The 22726-nt window shown below is 36.1% G+C and overlaps 7 protein-coding genes and 1 long non-coding RNA gene across 8 annotated transcripts; 3 read left to right on the forward strand and 5 right to left on the reverse strand.

The window, feature by feature from the left end:
- Position 1: 1 nt before the first annotated feature.
- On the reverse strand, positions 2–1983 carry AT3G16160 (Tesmin/TSO1-like CXC domain-containing protein; the record flags this gene model as incomplete). The annotated part of the gene is made up of 7 exons (NM_112486.3): positions 1590–1983; positions 1387–1482; positions 1081–1249; positions 743–973; positions 558–655; positions 365–468; positions 2–273 (listed from the first exon to the last, which is right to left on the reverse strand). Exons 1-7 carry the CDS (start codon positions 1724–1726, stop codon positions 2–4), a joined length of 1107 nt encoding a protein of 368 aa, NP_188237.2. The 5' UTR covers positions 1727–1983.
- A 507-nt stretch (positions 1984–2490) lies between these two features.
- On the forward strand, positions 2491–6985 carry AAE13 (AMP-dependent synthetase and ligase family protein). The gene is made up of 15 exons (NM_001338210.1): positions 2491–2860; positions 3106–3275; positions 3389–3574; positions 3896–4067; positions 4194–4279; positions 4405–4527; positions 4640–4747; positions 5134–5232; positions 5365–5457; positions 5578–5655; positions 5778–5964; positions 6060–6133; positions 6275–6454; positions 6551–6604; positions 6720–6985. The coding sequence occupies exons 1-15, from the start codon at positions 2689–2691 to the stop codon at positions 6762–6764; spliced, it is 1827 nt and encodes a 608-aa protein (NP_001319565.1). The 5' UTR covers positions 2491–2688; the 3' UTR covers positions 6765–6985.
- A 66-nt stretch (positions 6986–7051) lies between these two features.
- AT3G16175 (Thioesterase superfamily protein) lies at positions 7052–8015 on the forward strand. Its single transcript, NM_112488.4, has 3 exons — positions 7052–7294; positions 7401–7541; positions 7674–8015. Exons 1-3 carry the CDS (start codon positions 7133–7135, stop codon positions 7842–7844), a joined length of 474 nt encoding a protein of 157 aa, NP_566538.1. The 5' UTR covers positions 7052–7132; the 3' UTR covers positions 7845–8015.
- Positions 7961–11823, reverse strand: AT3G16180 (Major facilitator superfamily protein). The gene is made up of 4 exons (NM_112489.3): positions 11477–11823; positions 11173–11390; positions 9088–9644; positions 7961–9010 (listed from the first exon to the last, which is right to left on the reverse strand). Exons 1-4 carry the CDS (start codon positions 11577–11579, stop codon positions 8113–8115), a joined length of 1776 nt encoding a protein of 591 aa, NP_188239.1. The 5' UTR covers positions 11580–11823; the 3' UTR covers positions 7961–8112.
- AT3G03225 lies at positions 9653–11166 on the forward strand. Its single transcript, NR_140982.1, has one exon. It is a non-coding gene; the product is annotated as an other RNA (long non-coding RNA).
- A 4513-nt stretch (positions 11824–16336) lies between the features above and the next one.
- On the reverse strand, positions 16337–17968 carry AT3G16190 (Isochorismatase family protein). The gene is made up of 5 exons (NM_112490.4): positions 17784–17968; positions 17582–17695; positions 16952–17189; positions 16733–16849; positions 16337–16592 (listed from the first exon to the last, which is right to left on the reverse strand). Exons 1-5 carry the CDS (start codon positions 17829–17831, stop codon positions 16519–16521), a joined length of 591 nt encoding a protein of 196 aa, NP_566539.1. The 5' UTR covers positions 17832–17968; the 3' UTR covers positions 16337–16518.
- Positions 17969–18033: 65 nt separating this feature from the next.
- AT3G16200 (DNA-directed RNA polymerase subunit beta) lies at positions 18034–20317 on the reverse strand. The gene is made up of 4 exons (NM_112491.6): positions 19854–20317; positions 18964–19408; positions 18763–18878; positions 18034–18676 (listed from the first exon to the last, which is right to left on the reverse strand). Exons 1-4 carry the CDS (start codon positions 20239–20241, stop codon positions 18255–18257), a joined length of 1371 nt encoding a protein of 456 aa, NP_188241.4. The 5' UTR covers positions 20242–20317; the 3' UTR covers positions 18034–18254.
- A 798-nt stretch (positions 20318–21115) lies between these two features.
- AT3G16210 (F-box family protein) lies at positions 21116–22361 on the reverse strand. Its single transcript, NM_112492.2, has one exon. It carries the CDS (start codon positions 22249–22251, stop codon positions 21169–21171), a length of 1083 nt encoding a protein of 360 aa, NP_188242.1. The 5' UTR covers positions 22252–22361; the 3' UTR covers positions 21116–21168.
- Between the last annotated feature and the right edge of the window lie 365 nt (positions 22362–22726).

Below are 22726 nucleotides of genomic sequence, written 5' to 3' on the forward strand. Positions count from 1 at the left end.
GTTATGATTCCAGTCTCGATTTGATGAACTTTTGGAGACAGTCTCTGAAAGTTTCAAGCACTGCCCTTTCCTGCTCCATGTATATATCTGTTTCATTGACACTTGTCTTGGTCTTACATTGGGAATCCTCTTCTCCATTGTATTGAACATCTATCAGTTCGATCAATCTTCCACGTGATTGTATTTCTTCTTCCACATTACGACTCTCAGACTCACTTGACAGCTCAATGGCTTCCTTATCATCAGGCTTTGTAAATATCCTGTTCTGGTCCTCTAAGTGAGATTTTAAAGGAAGTATGTTGATGAAGCCAAAGGAATAGTAGATCCAGTAAAGTGTAGATTTTGTAAGAGACTACAGATATACCTGCAGTTGTTGTAGCAGATTCTGACGCTGCAACGAGAAGTGAGCATAAATCTCCCAAGTCCGGAAGAAGTGTAGAGGTGTATCCCATGAGGGACCTTTTCTTTCTAGTAGCACAATGAAAATTCAGTTAAAATATTTATGATTATGAGGTGAAGGAAGATGAACTATCATTTTAGGAAATGCAAAATCGAACCTGTAAGGAAGTTTAGGAGAGCAAGACATAGGGGAACCCAGAGCATTTTGAATGGAATTGTCAGGTATCGAAAATAACGGAGCTGGACAAGAATTCCACTGCTATTCCGGACAGAAAAATGAGTTTTATGGAGATAAACCCAAAAGTGCATATATGTTATGAAGCAAGTAGTATATTTCACTTGCCTCAGTTAGCTCTCGGTCTCTTCTCCTCCGGTATACTTGTGGGGAATTGTGAGCAGAAAATGCAGGAGGCTGGAACGCTTCACTAACATTCTTGCAGTTGATGCATTTACAGTTGTCTGAGCACAGAAGATTAGCCTGAAAGCACTCACAGTACTTCTTCAAACACCTGGTTCTTTTACATTTGCAGCCTCTCGAAAGCAGTCCAGGTTTAGTATCAGGTGCAGCCTTACACTACAATACAAAACACAGAACATCCCAGATACTTACAAATGAAAAAGGATGTGAAATATACCTCTTTGAAGCTTAACCTACAAAAGTGATAGGTGTCAAGAACATACCTGATTATCAGTTAGGCTACCTAAAGCCTTTTCACTGAAGGCATTTGGGTTGCGACCTAGTACATTCACCATAGCTGCTTCTCTAGCATCACATTTCTCAGAGTTGTTATGACAATCAACACAATCACAGTCTGTACATACCACTCCTGATGCAAAACAGTCACAGTACCTAATAACCAAGCGTCAAACAAATATCCAATAATGCATCAATCTACAGCAGATAATAGAAATCTCACTATTCAACATTATACTCAAATCTCTATCAGCTTAACACTAAGTAATTCTTGGATCCTGAAATGAACTTACAACTTTAAACATTTGGACTGCTTGCATCGACATCCTTTGTGTTTCCTCGAAGTAATGCCTTCTTCATCTGTCTTATCCTTTGCTTCTGAATGCTCTCTGCTTCAAAATCAAGACCAGTGGAGATCAGAGAGTAGATTTTGGATTGAAATTACTCAAACGAGAAGCATCTCTAGTGAAAATTGGCAGAGAAACTGGAACAATACCGAGAAATCGGAGGAAAAAGAGGAAGTTCTTTAACAGGAGATTCTCGGAAGACGGGAGATACCTCCAATTTGGTGAAAACGAGCTTCCTAGGGTCTTTCTCTGTCGCGATTTTGCCGGAATCTGCGTTTCCTGTCATATCGGTCCTTGACACATTATAGTCGCCACACAAGTTAGTTCCTCAATTTGGCGAACCGATTAGAGCATGAACGGTGAGGAATCCTCAGAGAAGCGTCGATTCATAGATCAGATCAGATCAGTGTATCGGAGAGTCGCCATGGCTGACAGATATCAGAACAAAAATGGAATGCTGGATCCTAATTCGGAACGATGAATGATTGTCTCTCTCTCGATTTTTTTTTTGGCCAGCTCCAAGGGGTTTTCTAAGAAACAAAAAGGTTCTGTGAACAACGCGAAGGTATTCAAAAGCGAGAGAGAGTGATCTTGGAGGGAATGATGATGTGTTGATGACGAAGATGGAGTTGGATTAAAGAAATCTAATTTCATGATTAATAATTTAATATAACAAAATTAGTCTTCTCCAATGCTCAAACCGGAGACCTAAGATGTACACTCCCTTTAAAAGGTACTGATAAAAAAAAAGTTATTAATTGCATGTTGGCATTAAATAGAATCTTCCTCTAGAGTTCAAAACTTCACAATAATAAAATCAATGCATATCAAAGCATATGTATAAGATGTTAGCTAACCACAATTGTTATTCATCAACGGTCAGGATCACATCACTCAAAATGCAATATTCAGATGGTCTTTAATTTTGTGTAAATATACTTAGAAAGAAATTCACAACACAAATAAATGAGAAAAAGCAAATCAGTAATTAACCTTAAAAAAATGCCTAATAAAGCGTCATTAAAGAATAACCCATTATCGCCTGTCACTCACTTTTAATCATCAAAACACGCCACGTGCCAAACTCTCCACTGAATCAAAGTCGCCAAACGCTTCAGTCGCTATTTCATGATCGACACGAAGGCTCTCTTTTGGCGATTGCAACCACCACCTAAGAAGAACGGCTACGTAATTTGACTGTACGACTTGCGAAAAAAGTCGAAACCTTTTAACGAACCAGACCTAAAAATGACCGCTACGACAACATTAAAGAGTTTCAACTACTTGTCTTTAATTAACCATCGACTCAACCACAACTCCTACGCTATTCTCTCCTCTCCTCTTCTTCCTCGATCCCACCCAGCTTCTACTTCGTTTTCCAATTCTGGGTTTCGATTCTTCCAATCTAACCATCTCTTCTGTAAGTTTTCTTCTTTACCTTTGTTTGGTTTTTGCATGTTACATGTTCGACGAAATGTCTTAAAGATTCGTGCTTTCCATATAGTAACATTGATGATCCGTAAAAACCTGAACAAGTTGTTGTTTTGATCTGAATTTATATTGAAAATTTTGCAGCATCTCCAAGGAACTCAATCTGTTCTTTTTTTGTACATGTAGTTTCTATATATTAATCTGAATTTTATCTATGTAATCAAAATGTTGCAGCTTCACAGTCTGGTTCACTCATGGAAGTGTTTAAAGCAGCTTTTTCAGAAGCGTCTAATTCTTGTGATAGGATTGCGATTAAAGCCGATGGAAAGAGTTACTCTTATGGCCAGCTAACATCGTCTGCTTTGAGGATATCTAAATTGTTCTTAAAAGATGATACGACAAATGTATGGTTTTTGGTTTGAAATTGTAGCTACTATATCTACTACTTGAAGCTATCACACAGTTTGTTTACAGCTTTATGGTTATTGACTTTTTTTGTCTTCTATAAATTTCGTAGGGAGGTCAAGAAACTAAGAAGTATGAAGGGTTTGGTAGTCTAAAAGGAGCTAGAATCGGAATTGTGGCAAAACCTTCAGCTGAGTTTGTTGCAGGAGTCCTGGGGACATGGTTTAGCGGTGGTGTAGCGGTTCCACTTGCACTCAGCTATCCTGAGGCTGAACTCTTACATGTCATGAATGATTCGGTATGGAATCTACTTGCCTTCCTATTTCCTTGTGCTTTAATTTCGGCTCAATTGTTAGGTATTCTTGATCTTATTTTTGTGATCTCAGAATTTTGATCCAAGCTCTTGGTTTTTCTAGCATTAGGTCTTTTTCCATAGACTAAAAAGGGTACTCTGTAGAACAAAGTAGAAAATATTCTAAAAGGCAGAAGTTTTCTGGTTTGCTCTGTTTTCTACCACATTCAAGTTTCACAAAATAAGTGTGCCTTATGCTCTTTTTACTCTCGAGAAAAAATGATTAACATTTTCTTGGGATCTAACCTCGTTGTCTTCGGTTTCTAGGATATATCTCTGTTATTGAGCACAGAGGACCATAGTGAAACTATGAAAACCATCGCAGCAAAGAGTGGTGCTCGATTTCATCTTATTCCTCCTGTTGTTAACTCAACTTCGGAAACTGTTGCTTGCAATCAGTTTCAGGATGACAGTTTTGAAGCAGAAGGAAAGTTTCTAGGTAAGTTTTTGAATATACTTGAGATGGTGAACTTATAATGAAGGCTGCTCTTTTAATTTTTGCCACCTTACCTCAAGCAATTATTGGTCTGGATTTTCTGCATCACTTCAGCCTTTATTTGTGCAGATGATCCAGCATTGATCGTCTACACTAGTGGTACAACTGGTAAGCCAAAAGGAGTTGTTCATACTCACAACAGCATCAATTCCCAGGTATATATCCGACCTCCTTATGTAGCGCATGTCATGTTTCAAATCTACCCAACCTGCAATAGAATGGTCTGCATGTATCTAAATTATGATGTACCTTATAAGCTAGAAGCTTGTATATGTTGCAGGTTAGAATGCTCACTGAAGCTTGGGAGTACACATCTGCTGATCATTTTCTCCACTGCCTCCCACTACATCATGTTCATGGGCTTTTCAACGCTTTATTTGCTCCTCTTTACGCACGGTCTTTGGTAACTTATACTATTGAGATTTGCTTTGGCTAGCTCTTTCAAAATACATTACCTTCGGAAAACATCAGGCTAGTTTTAGGTTTTTAATTGATTTTCACATTCCTTTTTCAAGGTGGAGTTTTTGCCCAAATTTAGTGTTAGTGGAATCTGGCGTAGATGGCGTGAATCATATCCGGTGAATGATGAAAAAACCAACGACTCCATAACTGTATTTACTGGAGTAAGTCTTATTTTTTGTTACTTGTATTCCAGACAAATAATACTAGTTTATGCTTAGCTGTCCCTGCCTCAAGTTAATTGTTTGATTTCTTGTTGCATAATCCTTTTCTTAAGCCTGATATAGCAAGCTTATTAATTGTTTCTAGTGTTAGTTAGTATTTGAATTGAGGGAAGTATTCACTATTCAATGTGAGTTTACTCAATTTTACTATGTAACAAAATGATAGTCTTGGCTGAGTTGATCAGTTTCCAGTTTGCTTCTTGCGCTCTAGATATATAAACAAACATGCTTTGCTTTAGAGAAATTTAGCCTGAGATGAGAAATAGAAAGAAACAGCGAGAGATTTAGCTATTTTTAATTGGTAAAGTTATTGTTGCGATACACAGGTTCCAACCATGTACACTCGGTTGATACAAGGTTATGAAGCAATGGATAAAGAGATGCAGGACTCGAGCGCTTTTGCTGCACGGAAGCTTCGCCTAATGGTAAGCAACCAAATATCTCCTAGAAGAGCCAATCCAGCTTAATGTTTATCATTATCTGCCTAGATAGCTATGCTATTTTCATATTCTGATGAAACTAGTGCTTAAATGTTAGCCAATGAAATACATTTTCAGATGTCTGGCTCCTCTGCTCTCCCTCGACCTGTCATGCATCAATGGGAAAGTATCACAGGTCATCGTCTTTTGGAAAGATATGGCATGACTGAGGTAAGTAGATTTTCCTGTCTCTTTGAGTTACCATAATCAATACCTTAGAACAAGCTTAACACAAGCTTGTTCTTAGTAGTTACATCTACTGAATTAAAAAAAAATCTTCAATATTCCCAGTTTGTAATGGCAATGTCAAACCCCTTACGGGGTGCACGAAATGCAGGTACTGTCGGCAAACCGCTTCCTGGTGTGGAGGTCAGTGACATCTTCTTTCTCTTTCGTCCTCACTCAATACCTTTTAACTAATGCTACACAGATTAAGTACTAGTAATACTGTGACATGAAGTTATGATACTGAAAAAGTGTAAACATGATAGGCTAAAATAAAAGAAGATGAAAATGACGCAAATGGAGTGGGTGAGATATGTGTTAAAAGCCCATCTTTGTTCAAGGAGTACTGGAATCTTCCAGAGGTGACTAAAGAATCATTTACGGAAGATGGATACTTCAAGACGGGAGATGCTGGAAGAGTGGATGAGGATGGATATTACGTGATTCTAGGACGTAAGCAGAACCTATAAGTACATTCAAACACAATTTAAAAGTACTTTGTGTTCCTTCATTTAACATCTTATCTTATCTTCTCTGGTGTCGATCAGGTAATAGCGCTGACATTATGAAGGTTGGAGGATACAAGTTATCTGCCTTAGAAATCGAATCAACCCTTCTCGAGGTAACATTAACATCCATTTGAGTTTTTTTTTGGCTCTGTGAAGCTATCAGAAGCTTTTATCTCCTTGGGAAATAGGCTTTAGATAACTGAACCGAGAGAACTTAATCGTTGTATGATATCTCTGGGGGATGTGTTATGCAGCACCCTACTGTTGCAGAATGTTGCGTGTTGGGGTTAACAGACAACGACTATGGAGAAGCCGTGACTGCGATAATTATAGCAGAGAGTGCAGCAAAGAAGAGAAGAGAGGATGAGTCAAAACCTGTAATAACCTTAGAAGAACTGTGCGGTTGGGCTAAAGACAAGCTTGCTCCTTACAAGGTACTAAAAATCTGCCAAAGTGTTGTCAAAACGCGCAACAGTCTTGTCAATCTTTTTTTCTTTTTTTTTCTTGTCCATAATATTCTGTCTTTTCAGCTACCAACAAGATTGCTGATATGGGAGAGCTTGCCTCGCAACGCCATGGGAAAGGTAGCTATATTTCTCTCAAATTTTTTCTTTTTTCTTGAATGATATCAGAGATAGTTGTTTTGTTGTAACCAATAAGAATCATTCTCAGTGTATGAGTATTTTTTTCGAGTTGCAGGTGAACAAAAAAGAGCTAAAGAAATCTCTGGAAAATCAAGAATAAAGACAACCATGGATTTCATTGCTACTCCTTGTTCTTTTGATTATATGACACGTATGCATAAAATGTAATTTCCTTCTTTCCTGTATCATGTACTTTGACTCAATAATGTCAAGAATCAATACCAAATTAACTATTTGAGAAGTAAATCTTTGTTATATACTATTTCTTTGTTTAGTGTGAAGAACAACAAAATTGTATAGTGTGAAAGAAGGAAAGTTGACCATAGTCTTTGACTCTTTGATGCTAAATCAGTAATCATTCCAAAAGGGTATAATGGTAATTAACTATGATGATCCGATAACCATATATTCCCACACGCAAGTTTGTTTTGTAACGAGAACGTAAAAAGACGAAGAAGAAGGGACAGTATGGTAGATCCAACGATCCATAACACGACGACGTATCTCGAAGAGATAGCAAAAGGAAACGGGCAAACCGAGTTCGAGATTTTAATCTTGAAAGGCTTAGAACTCATCCATGTCGGGAAAGGGATCTTACGTTGTAAATTACTTGTCACAGATCATGTCGTGGTAATAAAATTTACTTAATCCAACGAATCTAGTTTTAAGCTTCCTTTTTTGTGTTTTTGATTGGTGAACGTTATTATTACTAAACAATGCGAAAGATGATTCTCAGGGAGAAGATGGAAGTTGGAATGCGGGAGTGATTACGGCGGTGATGGACTCGATCGGAGCGTCAGCTGTGTACTCCTCCGGCGGCGGACTCCATATCTCTGTTGATCTCAACTCTTCGTTTTATTCAACGGCCAAGATTCACGTTCGCTTTCCCTATCCTCATTTTTCTCTCGTTTTTTTTGTTATGAAACATGCAAACTACTAAATTAGGTAAATTACTATTATTAGTAATGATTAGAAGTAATAATGATAAGAAAAAACTACAAAATTGCAGGAAACGGTAGAGATAGAAGCAAGAGTGAATGGAAGCAATGGAGGATTAAAATCAGCTGTGATTGAGATTAGAAGAGAAACAAGTGGAGAAATTATAGCCACAGGAAGATTGTGGATGGCTCCACTTAGCGTCAAAGCCATACAAAATGTTTCTACTCTTAGTAAGCTTTGATTTTTTCTTAATTTAAGTGATTCAATTTCCCAAAGTCAAAAACACCACAAATCACCATTTTGAAAATTTGATTCTCTTCAATCAAATATCATACACACAATGTTTTTTTTTTTTTTGTAATAATTAAATAAACACACGACCCATTAATTAACATCAACCTCTACATCCTAAGAAAATCCAAATCCATGATATAATAATCTAATTACATACAAATATATAGAATTTTATAACACACGTACACCATTTAATTATGATCAACCAATTGGTCTTAGTTTAATTTAATAACTTCCTCTTCTTCTTTTCTCATACCATTAACCTTATCATTCCTCACCTGATCCACCGTAGGACCATAGGACCAGCTACACACAACGTAGTAGATGACATTAACGAAGCTCAAGATCGCTAAAACCCAATAGTAATAGTCATAGTGACCCTTGTTGATGTTATCTTCAATCCAGCTCACATTGCCCTGCTTTGAGCTATTCTTTACCGCATTTAGGATCACACTAGCCAAGATATTAGCCACTGCCATTCCTAGACCGAACAACGAAGCTGCGATACTCGACATGCTTTTAGGAAACTCGGTATAGAAAAACTCGGTCTGTCCTATCCCGGTCAAGGCCTCTGCTAAACCGTGTAGTACATACTGTGGTACAAGCCACATTGCTGAGATGCTCACTGTTGAGTTGGCATCGTTTGCGAGTCCTTGGCTTATCGCGGTTTTCCTTCTGTAATGTTCAACAGTTGCGGAAACCGCCATTGCTAAGAATGATATGAATAGCCCTAATCCCATTCGAATCTTGACATTGACTCTAACTGGTCTGCCTCGGATCTTTGAAGCTAAAGGGAGAATTGCGCGGTCGTACAGAACAACCCATGAGATTAAGGCTATGATTGTGAACATACCAAACGATCCAGCTGGGATTTGGAAGGTCGAATTGCTGCTTAAACGTCTGTCCATTGATTTAGCTTGAAGCAACTGAAAAGAGTTCTGGCTAACGTTTATCGACATCATTATCCCCGTGGACCATACCGGTATCACCTTGACCAACGCCTTGAGTTTCTCAACTTGGTCCGTTGTGCATAGCCTCCACTGGTTTAAGGCCAAACCATCAGAACCAAGGTCTTCATCGCGGTTACTTATGGCACAAGCTTTGTTTAAAAACCTAAGCAATTGCAAGAAAGTATCAATAAATAAAAAAACTAACCAAGAACTATATATGTGAAACTGATTTCACTTTACCTCAATTTGTCACTTGGAGCTTTGAGTTCAGAATCTTTCAAACGGTAATAACAATCTCTGGAGTCATGATGATCCGGCAAAGTTAAGTTTCTCTTCACGTAAGCTGCAGCAACCACTTGAGCTAAACCAGTGAACAGACTCTTGCTCACATCGCGCTTAACGTAGAGAGGAGACGCGAAAACAAACAAGAAACCCGCGAGCAGCATGAGAATCGCGGGTATTCCAAACCCGATTTTCCATCCTAGATGATCTTGAATGTAAACAATGACGGTGAAAGCGATCAAGACAGCAACTGATGAAGAAGCGTAGTACCAACCAAAGAAACTCTCAAGAACTCTCTCGTTCTTAGGATTCTCTTTGTTGTCCAATTGATCAGCACCAAAGGCTAAAGAACATGGCCTGATTCCTCCTGATCCAATCGATATTAATGCGAATGCGGTATACAAGAGAGCCAATTGAGAAGATGTCGCGGAACTGCAGTTGGTTCCGGCTGTTGCTACACACGGTGATGGTTTTACTTGCGGCAACATCGCCGTTAGCCATAGAACCACCATCCCCTGTAACATTTTTGATTCAGACAAATTTATTAAAACAATGTAGTAGGTTAGATTTTGACGTTTTTGTTTTTCATAATAAAAATGTAGTTATCACTTCATTCGTAAAATCTGTAGATGTCTTCCAAAAAAAGTACTTCCAAGAACAAGAATCCAAGTATTAGATCAGAATCTACACGTACGTCAATTGTCACATCCATCATACGAAAACATTATTTTCTTACGGAAAATGATTGATACTCGAGATGAATGATTGATGTAGAGATTTCAAAATCAATTGATGTCACTATGTATATGATAAGTTTTTTTTTCCAAGTGGGTGAAATAATAAGTTTGATCAAGAATGGGACAAGTAGTACAAAAACATGGGTCACCAATCGATATTGCTTTCATGTCTAACACTTATATGTTGGCCAAAAAACTAATGTCAAATCCTTAAATGGTGGCAAAATGTAGGTCCACGTCAGCTTGACCCATATATTTGGACATATAAATAATGAAACTCTAAGTCTACATACAACAAAAAGTAATAACAAAATGATATTTTTTATACATAGAGAGATGCAAGCAGTGTGGTCACTCACAATCACACAAGTTGCCAGAGAAAGCCCACAAGACCATAACCACAAGGAAAGCAACAAACAAGATTTTAAGGAATTAATAATGATATTAAATACTTTATGATTATTTAAGACCTGTTATTATATAAACTCACATGGACATTTCAGAACACCTGGCTTCGAATTTAATTTTACCGACTTTTATATTTTTGATGGACACAAATATTAAAAACAAATCAAAGCGGGTTTAGTTTCTCCATTCATTGGACAGCAATTTCAGGGAAGCACATGCAACATGTGAAAATTTTGACTCTTAATGGAAAAAGGCTTCTAAAAAGCTTAATCATATCAACTCTTAAATTAGAAATTTCACTGTAGATGATTATCATTAGATATTATAGTACTTAAAGCAGAAATATACAGCTATCAATGATTTAGCAAAACCAACGGTAAAAAGTTATAAAATTTTAGTAAAAACCCCTGAAATTTACCATACCAATCTTTTTTTTACTATTTCGAGAATATAAAATAATTAAATAATTACATACAAAACCTCGTACCATTTAATTCTTGGCCCTTAATTCTATGACTTGGTTAGATTTTATGGAATTCTCTTTTTGTTGTCGACGCAAGTAAAGTCAAGTCCAATTATCGAAAACTATCAAACCGGAATTTAACTCCAATTATCAATGCATGTAAGTAAGGTCCAATTGTCTAAAGCCAAGTAATAAAACACTGAATACAAGCACGATATTTCACCCAAATCAACTTAAACCGAAACTTTCGGTTTAGATTCCCAATTTTAATAAAACTCAACCTTTACTGACAGTAAACATAAACAAAGCATTTCCAAACCAAAGGCTAACTAGGTGGTGAAAAATGTTGAGTCAAAGAAGTGGCTAAAAAATTGAACCGGAGTAAACCGGGAGAAAGAAGAAGCGTAAACCGGTTAAATAGGGGACGGAAATTACCAGGAGACTGGAGAGAGAAGCAATGACAATGGTGAGAAAGCGACCCAAATATGAATCTGAGAGAAAAGCTCCAACGAGAGGCATGAAATTAGTAGCAGCAACCCACATGAACAAGACAGTTTGTCCTTTAACAAGTCCCAATCTGTAATCACTCATCAGATAAAGAATCATGTTCTGTAATAATCCATAGCTCGCCACTTTCTCGAACCCCTCGTTTGCTTCACCGAGTAACAAACAAGATGAGATAAAATTAGTAACAAGATTTGGGTTTTTGTCTAAAAAAGTGAGAGAGATCGTTTGTTACCAATGATGAAGGGCATAGTGAGAAGACCACCCTTTGTTCTTCTTCTTGTAATGGGTTGTTGAAGAGTCTCCTTTGACTCTGTTTGATCCGGAGGGTTCTCCATTGTTGTTACCTTTCAAGCTTCGAGAGAGGGGAAGAGAGAAAAGTGAAAAAGAGAAGAGAAGGAGGAGAAGATCTTTGTCTTTGTGAGAGTTTTGAGTTAATGCGATCTTATTTTTCAGTTCAGACAGCGAGGAATCTCTGTTTTCTGCGACGAGTGAGCAATAATAAATGGCTGTTATTTAAATACTACATTTTCTTTTTCCCTCAAGGCAAATTGTTTTTTAATTTTTTAATTTTATTAATTAATTTATCATAATGATTTTTATAGAGTGAGGTTTTATCCTATATGGCACACGACAATTTTCATTCTTAGTTAGAACTTAGAAATGATTTGTTAGTAGTATGAAAGAAAAAAAGTTAGATAAAACGTCATTTTCCTAATCTTAGCTAAATACAAGTTGAAACATAAATGCCAGAAATATTCGTTTTTTTGTGAAGAAAATATCTAAAATGGAGAAGATTAACTTACATAGATATTTCAAAAAGAAGAGAAAAGAAAAAAACAGTACATTGTACATCAAACTTCCAATGTTCCATCATCCATGTTACTTACGTCAAACATAAAATGGTCTGGTGTTATTGACTTATTTTTGAAATAAATCCAATTTATTATTATTTATGTACATTTCAAATTAGTTAAATATGTTAATGTTATATACTTCGAAACCATAACTATTCTATAGATTTTTTGATGAAATAGTTGTTGGAAGTGAATTTGCAATGTAGAAGAATCAATCACAAGAATTTCAATATTGTATTATCTTCTAAAGATGTCTTCTAATCAGACTTAAACTCTTAAAAAGTTTATGAGAGCTTCAACTATATCATTATACTGTAACTAAACATGTAAATGGCTTTCCACAAATCACATCCAATTATCGAAAGGAACGGATCAAAAATCATAACAAAAGTTTACTAATAATTGAGAATGGAAAACATCCCATGAGGTTAACAGCTTTTGTTTTGGCTCTCTCTCTTCCTCTTTTCTTGACAAATTGAAACTTTTTGTTATTCAATTCTTTTTTTTCAGTTTAAAGTTAAAAAATGGATTCATTAAAGTAAGTGCAATCATATATAAAGTTTTTTTTAATTCGCTTTCTCCTTATCACACTAATAAGTCAACATCTCAAAGAGTCGGCCCAAAGAATATAATAAAATAATAGCATACGAAAGTTTACCAAACCCATGTAACAATTGACCTCATGAATAATAGTTTATGTTTTAACAAAAATATGAATAATAGTATATGTTTAACTGTATAATTTTCTATGTATCTAAGAAGTTTCGGACTTTACGATGTATAGTAACTTCGACCAAGAGATTAAATTAGTAGTTTTCCCTGCTAATGTCGACTTTAAGACGAACCCCATCTTATAAAGTTACTCGTATCTAATCGGTTAAACTATCCATTCCAAATTAACAATTATATTTTCTTATGTGACTTAATCCAAATAATGAATGCAAAGAAAACTAACATTCATTATTCACAAAACATTATATATTGCTAAACAATATCATACTGTTAGATTCTGAGGATATAAACTACTGTATCAAAATACTTATCACTAATTTGTGATTCTATATCCTACAGGCTATATATCATTATACGCTAAGTAATTACGTTTCCAAGTTAAATGATACAAGTATTTGAAAGTTTCTGCCTAAACCAGATTATAAGTAAAGTACTTATGTTCAGTACAAAATTAAAAATGGTGCAACCAGATTTGAATGAAAAAGTTCGTACAAAATTAAGTGCGGTGTCTGATGATGGCAGAAGACTCGCTAGTAGGAACCAAAAATGAAATTTCATTATCCAAAAATTTATTTGTGGTCTTTCATGCATCCACATGAACAGTTTCAATACCAAATACCTAATTTAGTTTTTAAAAAAAATCGTAATTAATCAATACATCAAGAATTCAACATTAGATTATCCTGCTATTAAAAAAATCTCTTAAAATAATTTCTTAGAACATTAGAATAATTTAAAAACAAAAAGTGAATAAAAAGCCATAATGATGAGAGTGACATGGTCATTTGCCTTGCACGTGGGTGTTTGGATACTCTGCAATCTCCTTTTTGACAAACTTGTTAATCCACACTACTCATTATGTCATTTCATTTTTAATTTGTGATCATCATAACTACTTAGCCTCGTCGTAACAACTTAACCCAAGAAAATCAGAGTTAGATCCAAATAAAAGTGATGGGACACTTTAAAGAAACGAAACAAAAAAAAAAACACTGTGGATAAAGCAAAAAGCAAATGGTAACATAAATTGTTTTTACTATATACATTTCGGCGTTTGTGAAATAATACAGTCGAAAGAAATGGTCTCTAGGTTAACACTATGCATAGAATTTGGTGAGAAACATTACAGAATATATTTCATTTAAATTCGGTGTTCGATAATGTTGTGAAAGAGTGAATGTAGATTGTGGACGAAGATAATTCTGGGACACTTCCAAAAGAAGAAGACTGTAGAAAATGAATTGTCTCTGAAACATTATTATTCAAAGATTGCTTGACTTACACGCCACCTCCTCATTTTTCCTCCATTTCTTACTTCAAGAAGGAAAGGTCTATTGAGGTATGTGTCAGGTTTCAGACTTATTTTTTCTTCTCAAATTCAAAAAAAATATATTATTTTGTCAGACTCATTTTTCTCACCTACTCTACTTTCTTATTCAATGTTCTCTCTATTTTTTTTTAGCTCTGTTCCAGTCCCTTCTCCATTTACACACAAGCTAATTACCTTGTCTTCTTCTTGTTGTAATTTATTAAAAATTTAGAAGGTGGGTATTTTGTTACTTTGCTATTGAATTGGTTGTTATGGAAATTGTTGGATATTAAGGTCCAGTCTGTAAATTGGAGAATTTTAATGTCGAAACTATTTGAGTTATTTTCGCATACTGTAGTTACAAGTATCACGTTTTAATAACTCACTGACCATCAATCCATAATGTCATTTAACACAAAAAGCTGCGAGGTATAAGCTATATACGAAAATTGGTTAAATTAATAACTTGATAAAAGAAAAAAAGAAGAAAAAGTATATCCTAGTAATCAAGTGAATTTACGAGAGACTGATAATAAGTACTCCTAAAAATTATTACTGTAATATTATTGTATTACCTCTGTTTTCAAATCATTAGATGCTTTAGTTATATCATCACACGTATATAAAATAAAAAAAGATATCTGTATTTACAAATCTACTATTTTTATATAAATTTGTATTCAATAAAGTAATACCTACACCTAAAAAGTATAAAACATATATTTTTTGTTGATAAATGAACATCTAAAAAAGTGTTATATTTAGGAAGATAGTTTAGTGAATTTCCATCTAGTATATTACTAGATACCAAAATTTGAGACGATGTGCTAAAAATATGTTTGTTTGCGTATGATTTTTACATAGATACGACATAACCTTGACTCCTGCTTTAACCAAAATTTGTTTAAGAAAAAAAAACAATGAAGCCAGCGAGGCGTATTATTTCAGTTACAAAGAGGAAAATTCATGAACTTGCCGTTTATCTATCTAAAAATTCATGAACTTGCCTTTGATATTTCAACTCTCTATTGTCCCCTTTCTTTTCATAAGTCAAATCAATCTATTATCATAAATCTAAAAAATTCTTGTCACATTTTTCTGCACCTTCTATTTTAACCTCGGAATCAATAATCGCAAAATCAAACGTTAAATCATCATATAGCTAGAAACAATATATAGTTTTTTTATAAGAAATACGATTTAATTGGTCATATATTTTGATTTATCAAACTGTTTTGGTGAAAATACATTGCCAACACACACACTCACAAATATTTTAAAACCTGATCAATATAGGTATTTATATTTTTAACAACAAATACACAAGTCAACTTATGAAAAAAAAAAAAAAAAAATGGTAGTAGTAGACTTCCATTTTATCAACTTGAGAAAGTTGGAAATTGAAAGAGAGGTGCTTGTCTTGTAAAGTCCCCCCATTGTTGTAAGGGTTACACAAAGGAATGTCCCTCGTAATCATGAAATGAGCTGTGTTACATCACTCTCTAGATTTTCTCTTCTTTTCCTTTAATCATATAACGTCACTTCAAGTATTTTTTATACTCCATCAATATAAACAATTCCTTCGCCTTATTTTCTTCCTAGAACAATAAACGATGCATCATTATTTCAGGTACATGCACACATCTGCAAGTAAATGTAAATACTCCATGTAATTACAAAAAAGAGAGAAGATATGTCAAATGAAAATCAATGTGAAGTTTCTCTCAACTAACATAATATAATGATGACTATATTAATGTTGCTCATCATTAAAGATATTACGATGGACACAACATTTAAAGATATTTATATGGCAAAGCTATGTGTCTAAATTTTGTAGGTTTTGAGTGTTAGAAATTAAGAGGAGTTGGTGAAATGAATTATGGAGTAGTAGGATCAAGTTGGAATATTACTTAGATTAGTGAAAATCTTATAGAGGTGGATTGTTTATTTAGATGAAAAATGAACCAAAACTAGAGGGAACAAAGTGGAGATGGTAAAGCAATAAAGGGAGGTGAGGACAATGAAGTGAGGATAACCATTACCTTCCATTTCTCTCTTTGCCCATGTTACCTTTCTTATCCCCTTTAATCATGAATACTCTTTTCTATATATTTCACAATTATTATTGTATAATAACACAAATTAAAGAGATGTTTTGATAAGAAAAGGTCACACATTTGAATCGAATGATAATTTTCGACATTATTTTTAGTATTTTATTAAACGTAATACATTTTATTTTTTTGGACGGGATTACAAGAAAAGTATACAACAATAGGTGGAGATTTTGTAACTTACAACAACAAGATTAACATTTTCTTTATTACATGTACAAACAAGAAAACAAGATAAAAGAAGGGCTTAAGATGGTCTTTGTCAAGCAAGTTCTTCGGACCACTCGTGTAATGTAGGAGTCTTGACTCCAATATTCTTCATGTCAAGAATATTCGCTGATCCAAAGGAAGTTACGACAATGTTAGTTCCTCTTTTCGGAGAATGACCAAAGAAGAAAGAAATATTCAAGATTCTTCTGACAAATTAGGTTAAACCACAAAGACAAACACCAAGAGTAGAAAAGATGGGTATTTACCAGTATGGATCTCTGGTGTTGCAGCAGCTGTGGCATCTGTAATAACAGTCACATTGGGATAATCCAGCGCCACTGCATCAAACACCGTTTGCCGGATACAGTTCGGCGTTTGCACACCTGAAAAAAAGGTTACAGAAACAGCTCCCTTAATCTTAGAGAACCGTAGATATAGAAAGTTTCACTGAATAAGATAGTCTTAAGACTCTTAACATAACTCACCAGCAATCACTAACTTGGTAACCCCTGAAGTTTGCAAGAAGGAATGAAGATTGGTACTAAAGAAAGCACTGAAACGAGTTTTCACAATCTTATAGTCATCTTCTTCGTTGATCATCAATCCATCAACCAATTCTGCTCCTACGGTGCCTTTAATAACTGGCCCGACTTTCTCAGAACTGTAGTTATGGCGCCTGAATAATTCAACATCTCTTCCTTGACGATCATGTTCTCGAACAACCTAATACCATGAAAAACACTTTGTCTAAGAAGACTCCCACACACTGAATCGAAACTAGTGTTATCTCATATGATTCATCAGTATCTAAACAATTTGAACATACAATCCTTAACCTTGAGTAATCAAGCCAGAAATTTGTTTCTGGATAAGAAAAGCTCTCAAGAGTAGTAACACTTGACTTGGAAACTAAAGATCTCACATTAAGATTCTGGAAACAGAACATGCAAGCAAAATTAAGAACCCATTTTACTCCATTTTCGTTTCATCAAAGATTTTTGATATCAAGTTCGAATTCATTATAACACAACCAATCAATTCCAGAATTTTTCTAAATTTCTCAAGCAAGTTACAACTCCATGCCTTGAAAAGGATAAGAGAAATGGAGAAAATACCCAAATTACGAGAATACCACGCTGCCTCGCGAGTTCGACGACTCTGATAACATTAGGAACTATAGATTTTCCTCCTTTCACTTGCGTCACAGCACCTTCCTCTATGAAATCGTTCTGCCCACAAAAAATGAATTCAATCAAACTCTCCAAAACCCCAGAAAACACACAAACAAAATCAACAGAGAGAGAGAGAGATGGAGACCTGCATGTCGATGACGAGTAGAGCCGTGTTCCTCCATCTCTCGGCCATAGTTCGTTCCCCACAAAGCGAACAAAGAGAGATTTTCGAGCATAGTGATGCTTGAATTGTAAATTATTAGATTGGTGTGGCTCCTTTGGCGGAATCACGGCCCATCTGTCTTCTCATTCGGCCCAACAATAAAGAAAATAATATCCTCGCCGATTTTGTTTCTTTTTGTTGTCCAAGAATCCAAGATATATCTAAACCGACTGGTACTGAAGGAACAAAACAAACGTTGCCTAATTTAAATTTTAAACCTGCTCAAGCATCACATCACCAAGATTCACAACTGACTAAGATACTTATCAGAAAGCCACAGTAGAAAAGAATCTCCTGTATTAACAAACTTTTAGTTTAACTTATAAGAGAAGAGAAGAAGAAAAACTAAACGAAAAAACAAAAACTCTTCTTTTGCGGGAATCACACAATCTTCTATGACCCGGGCTTGGATATCTCAAGGTATACCATTTGAGTATACCCATTGAACACTGACTTATCCAGACGACCTAAACCGATTCGTTGGAACAACCGGTGCTTGCCATCTGCTACGATTGGTGGAGTCGCTCGAGCAGGGTCATACCGCGACTGATGGGTTAATGAAGGTCCTGCGACCGGAGGTAGCTCCCAATAGACGTCAAGAATTGATTCAACGTAGCGACTGTTTTGAAAATGCTGATTGTATGAGATCGGCGTGTTAGTGTGGTTGAAATCATCTCTCATTTCTCCTTTAACTCCCCACCATGTTTCCCCTGGTCCGCACAGTTCCTCTGTATCAACTGCTTTTTCCCAGAACTTCTTCCTCTTTGATCTCATCCTAGCTTCATCGCTGTCTTTGAAACAGCTGTGTCCGCCTCCTGGAGAAAACAAACCAATCCATATGAGAAACAATCCAATTCCAAACCCTTGTGTATCTATTGTGTGATCGCTTTAGAACTCCCACCTCTTATATGTGACTGATCACATATCTGTCTCAGCGAATAGTGATCCCCGGTTCCTGTATCGTAGTTATCCTCGAAAATGAGATGTCGGAAACCAGCTTTCAGTGCCTGCTTTAGCCTGCTCGTTTGAAAATATGTAAAATAAAATCAGTGAATGCTTAGCACATACAATACCGGGAAAGAGATGAGAAATGAAAAACTACCTTTTGAGTTCATTCTGATGGTCATCGAAAAAGACAATTACACGGCTGAGATCTGTTATACCATGTTTTCTCAACACATTCTTCCAATCAACACTTCCAAAATCAACAAAATCTTTGCCTGCAAAGTATGTGCAGTTTCCATCTACATAAGCAGGTCCCTTTCTCAGATACTTCTCAGGGTGCCTAGGAGTAAGTGAAATCATAGGTGTATCTGGCATCGCCTGCCGCAGAACCCAAGTAGAATGTCCCTTAAAAGCACCACTCTCAATCATCATATCTGGCTTTAGCCAACGGGCCATGAACCATAACCCAAAGCTATGATCAAAACCCATTCCATACATATTGTTCTTTATCGGTCGTGTTTCATATATCGGCACAAACTCTTCTAGACCCTTGAGTAAATCTTTGGATGTCCACTCAACTTCTTTTCCATGTTTCGATCTGCCTTTTGCCAAAGAAAAAAATTAAATACTTCCATAGCACAACAAATCATTATCATGTTGCTTTGATGGAAAAATAGAGAACAACAACATAGCTATCTAACAGTATAAAACTCGTAATCGAAGTGTACTAGAGGAGTTAATGGTTCTGCTCCATTGATTTGTCAACACACAGCACAGCCACTACTATAGTACTATCCAGAGATTAACCAGTGGAAGCTACAAGGCTTCAATTCAATGATACTAAAACCTCATCTGAATCAGATTTAGAGAACAATTTTCAAATTGACCTGAATACTATCAACAGAAATGGAAACCTAGATCAAATCTAACCAAAGCATTTTGAATAAATCTACATGGAAACACTAGAGATTCCACTAGAACCAATTCACAATGTCGAACACAAAACACACCAAGGCTTAAAAATAAGCAGAGATCTCAAGTGCTTACACCAAGGAACACCTAGGGCACCAAAATCCGATTCGAGGCCATCAAGACCGAAAAACCCGATCCGAGCAGCGGGATCGAAGCGGGAGATGCAAACAAAGCTGTGAGAATGGAAAGCAACGGAGATGAGGAAGAGAAGGACGAGGAAGAGGAGAGCGAGAATGAGACAAGGCCACCACTGATGACCGATCCGAGAAAGGAAATTGGAAGCAAGGAGGTAGATGTGTGGGCGTTTGGTTTTAGATTCGTCGGTTCCGGATTCGCCGGAAGCAGAGAGATCGGCGTCGGAGTGAGGACGGCGAGAGGAAAGAGCCCGATCTAGCATCGTCGTTGGAGTTTTCGGTGACTGAGAGTGCCAGAGTGATTGCCCATTGTTCATTCCTCTCTCCATTAATATCCTTTCTTAATCTCTTTTTCGAGTTTAATCAATTCTTTGTAATCTATAAAGTGTTTCCTCCTCACTTGAATGACAAAATAGAAAACCAAAACCGGCTAGCCCAAACCGGTTAGATGAAATTGGTTTTACTTATTGAATCAAAGACCAAACCGGCTTGTTCCTTCGAGAGCAAAACAAAGGCTTCGTCTTCTTACTTTAAACGCTAGGATCCGTATATTCCCAAAACCCTAATGAACTACCGGCGATTGGATGGCGCGTGGGGCTCTGGCCCTCGATAATCCGAGGACCACTAGTGGGGAAGAGTCCTAGTGAGTGCTCTTGCAGCTACTGTTTAAAACTTATGAACTAGTGCGTGCTCTTGCTGCTACTGTTTGATAACTGAGTCACAAACTTGAACCTGTGTTGTTTCGCTAATATCATTGTTTATTTGGAAGGAGACTCGCATGATAATTCTATGGTTTTGTAACTTGTAAGATAAGAAGTATTTGCTTTGATTTGGATTTCTTAAGTTTATTTTATCTTCCTTGATTTTCGGTGTTGTTTTGGTTCTTTAGTTTATGATCACTTTATTTTGGGCATTATATAAAGAGAGACACTATTGGAATGAATAAGAATCATCTTAGGAATTTAAGGAAAACGAGTTCTCGAATAACCAAAGCAGGAGATCCATTATTTGATGAGTTACTTGAAGAGAATGGTATCTTTAATCATATTGTCCCTTGTTTAGAGAGTTCATATAGAATTCCAAAGCTCTGCCTCGTCAAATATTCACTACTATTGCCACCAAGTTTTTTGAGATATTTGGATCTTTAATTTTAATTGGACCGGTTACCATTAAAGTATATAAAATTTATTGAATTGTTTGTCACGTTATCCGTGTAGCACCCGCAACACAACGTTGACGATTTTAATTTTTTTTTGTCAAATAAATATGCGATTAACAATCTTAAGAGTCTCCACACATTCACAGAGAAACCGTAACCCGGCTAGAGGGTTACAGAACCGGACTTCTTCAGATCTCTCGTTTCCGGTTTTGTACAAGAACATCTTCTTCTTCGTACGCTCTTCAGGTTCCATCTCGAAATGATCGTTGTATCCAGTGAATGTTACGACGAGATCGTTCTTTCTAGTAAACGACACGAATTCGACTTGATAATCGTAGATACGATCTTGTACAGAGATGAAACTCGACATTGAAAGGCTTATAATCTTGCTCCATGATCCGGTTTTCTCCATAACCGAAATCCGAATCTCCTTCTTGCACATTTCATACTCTGTAATACAGAGTTTTTGACTTGTAACGCCTAACCATGAAGACGTCACGCCTTGGTTGTAAACCGGGAGAGGGAGTTTTCGGTATTCATGTGTTGAGAGATTAAAGCATAGGATAAACCGGTCAGCACTAGACCGGTACGCAATCCAATAGAGGTATTGGTCCAAAAATGTACCTCTCCTGTCTCTGTAATGCCAATCAGGATAAGAAATACGTAGGCTCTCTCCCCATGAACCGGTTCTAAATTCGAAAACATGCGCCGTGGAAACATCAAGCCGGTCGATAAACGTTACGACTTTGTAATCGTCGTGAACCGGGTCATAACCGAAACCCAGAATGTTTGAATCTTGGTATATACCGGGATTTGGTACGATCTTGAATTGCTTCGAAAACGGATTCCAAACCATTAAAGTGTGATTCTTTAAGGTAACACATAAAGTCCCATCACAATGAAGCACACATGTAGATTCATCGATCATTGACTGATCCAAGGGGAAATCGAGCTTGTTTGTAATAACCGGATGCTTGCCTTCAACGTCAAGCATGTAAAAGTTCTTGTCGTAAAACGACACGAACTTTGCCGGAGACATGTCTCGGTACGTTTCTGTGAATCCAGGGTCGTTGATAAGATCTCTCCATGTCTTGCAGACGCATCTGAATCGAGCAAGATCCTTCATCGATAGCCTCACTAGAATCTCAATGGCTAATTCTTCCGGGAGAAATTTCGACATTTGATTTTTTTTGTGGTTGAAGACGTATCGGTATGGCTCAAAAAAGGGTAGGAAACAAATAAAAGGTTTTGTCTTTTGATGAATTAAAAATGAAAAAAAGTTAGGTGGAGTTGCAAATTTGCATTAAAATTTTATAAAAAGAGAACATTTCTACACCTCATTCGCGTGTTCCGGCATCACTAACTTCATCATTCATGATTACTCTAAACAAATTGATTTATTTATTGCTAACATATTTTAATGCAATATTTGACACGTACTTGAAGACTAATCAACCATTTCATCTCTAAGGTTATTCTAAGGTTATAGGCAATGGCAAATTTATTCAATAACCTTTTTTATTATTTTTTAACATTGCACATAATCTTTTCTTTCTTCCACATCATTATTCAACATCTACGTAATTTTTAATCACTTGTTTAATAAAATTCAACACTCTATCCTACAATTCTTATTTTATAATTTATATTTATTT

The sequence above is a fragment of the Arabidopsis thaliana genome, chromosome 3 (genome assembly GCF_000001735.4).
Source record: "Arabidopsis thaliana chromosome 3, partial sequence".
NCBI classification, from domain to species: Eukaryota; Viridiplantae; Streptophyta; class Magnoliopsida; order Brassicales; family Brassicaceae; genus Arabidopsis; species Arabidopsis thaliana.

What these genes read in the sequence shown, in the direction of transcription:
- AAE13 (NM_001338210.1), top strand. Translation starts at nt 2,689, where the DNA reads ATGACCGCTACGACAACATTAAAGAGTTTCAACTACTTGTCTTTAATT. An exon ending in CTCTTTACGCACGGTCTTTG is followed by an intron (nt 4,528 to 4,639) that starts GTAACTTATACT and finishes TCCTTTTTCAAG; the next exon opens with GTGGAGTTTTTGCCCAAATT. An exon ending in AACCGCTTCCTGGTGTGGAG is followed by an intron (nt 5,656 to 5,777) that starts GTCAGTGACATC and finishes TAAACATGATAG; the next exon opens with GCTAAAATAAAAGAAGATGA.
- AT3G16175 (NM_112488.4), top strand. Translation starts at nt 7,133, where the DNA reads ATGGTAGATCCAACGATCCATAACACGACGACGTATCTCGAAGAGATA. An exon ending in TTGTCACAGATCATGTCGTG is followed by an intron (nt 7,295 to 7,400) that starts GTAATAAAATTT and finishes GATGATTCTCAG; the next exon opens with GGAGAAGATGGAAGTTGGAA. An exon ending in ATTCAACGGCCAAGATTCAC is followed by an intron (nt 7,542 to 7,673) that starts GTTCGCTTTCCC and finishes ACAAAATTGCAG; the next exon opens with GAAACGGTAGAGATAGAAGC.
- AT3G16180 (NM_112489.3), bottom strand. Translation starts at nt 11,579, where the DNA reads ATGGAGAACCCTCCGGATCAAACAGAGTCAAAGGAGACTCTTCAACAA. An exon ending in CACTATGCCCTTCATCATTG is followed by an intron (nt 11,391 to 11,476) that starts GTAACAAACGAT and finishes TACTCGGTGAAG; the next exon opens with CAAACGAGGGGTTCGAGAAA. An exon ending in CTTCTCTCTCCAGTCTCCTG is followed by an intron (nt 9,645 to 11,172) that starts GTAATTTCCGTC and finishes AAAATGTTACAG; the next exon opens with GGGATGGTGGTTCTATGGCT.
- AT3G16190 (NM_112490.4), bottom strand. Translation starts at nt 17,831, where the DNA reads ATGGCCGAGAGATGGAGGAACACGGCTCTACTCGTCATCGACATGCAG. An exon ending in TACTCGTCATCGACATGCAG is followed by an intron (nt 17,696 to 17,783) that starts GTCTCCATCTCT and finishes TTTTGTGGGCAG; the next exon opens with AACGATTTCATAGAGGAAGG. An exon ending in GTGGTATTCTCGTAATTTGG is followed by an intron (nt 17,190 to 17,581) that starts GTATTTTCTCCA and finishes TCATGGTATTAG; the next exon opens with GTTGTTCGAGAACATGATCG.
- AT3G16200 (NM_112491.6), bottom strand. Translation starts at nt 20,241, where the DNA reads ATGGAGAGAGGAATGAACAATGGGCAATCACTCTGGCACTCTCAGTCA. An exon ending in TGCCCTAGGTGTTCCTTGGT is followed by an intron (nt 19,409 to 19,853) that starts GTAAGCACTTGA and finishes CTTTGGCAAAAG; the next exon opens with GCAGATCGAAACATGGAAAA. An exon ending in TGATCAGTCACATATAAGAG is followed by an intron (nt 18,677 to 18,762) that starts GTGGGAGTTCTA and finishes TGTTTTCTCCAG; the next exon opens with GAGGCGGACACAGCTGTTTC.
- AT3G16210 (NM_112492.2), bottom strand. Translation starts at nt 22,251, where the DNA reads ATGTCGAAATTTCTCCCGGAAGAATTAGCCATTGAGATTCTAGTGAGG.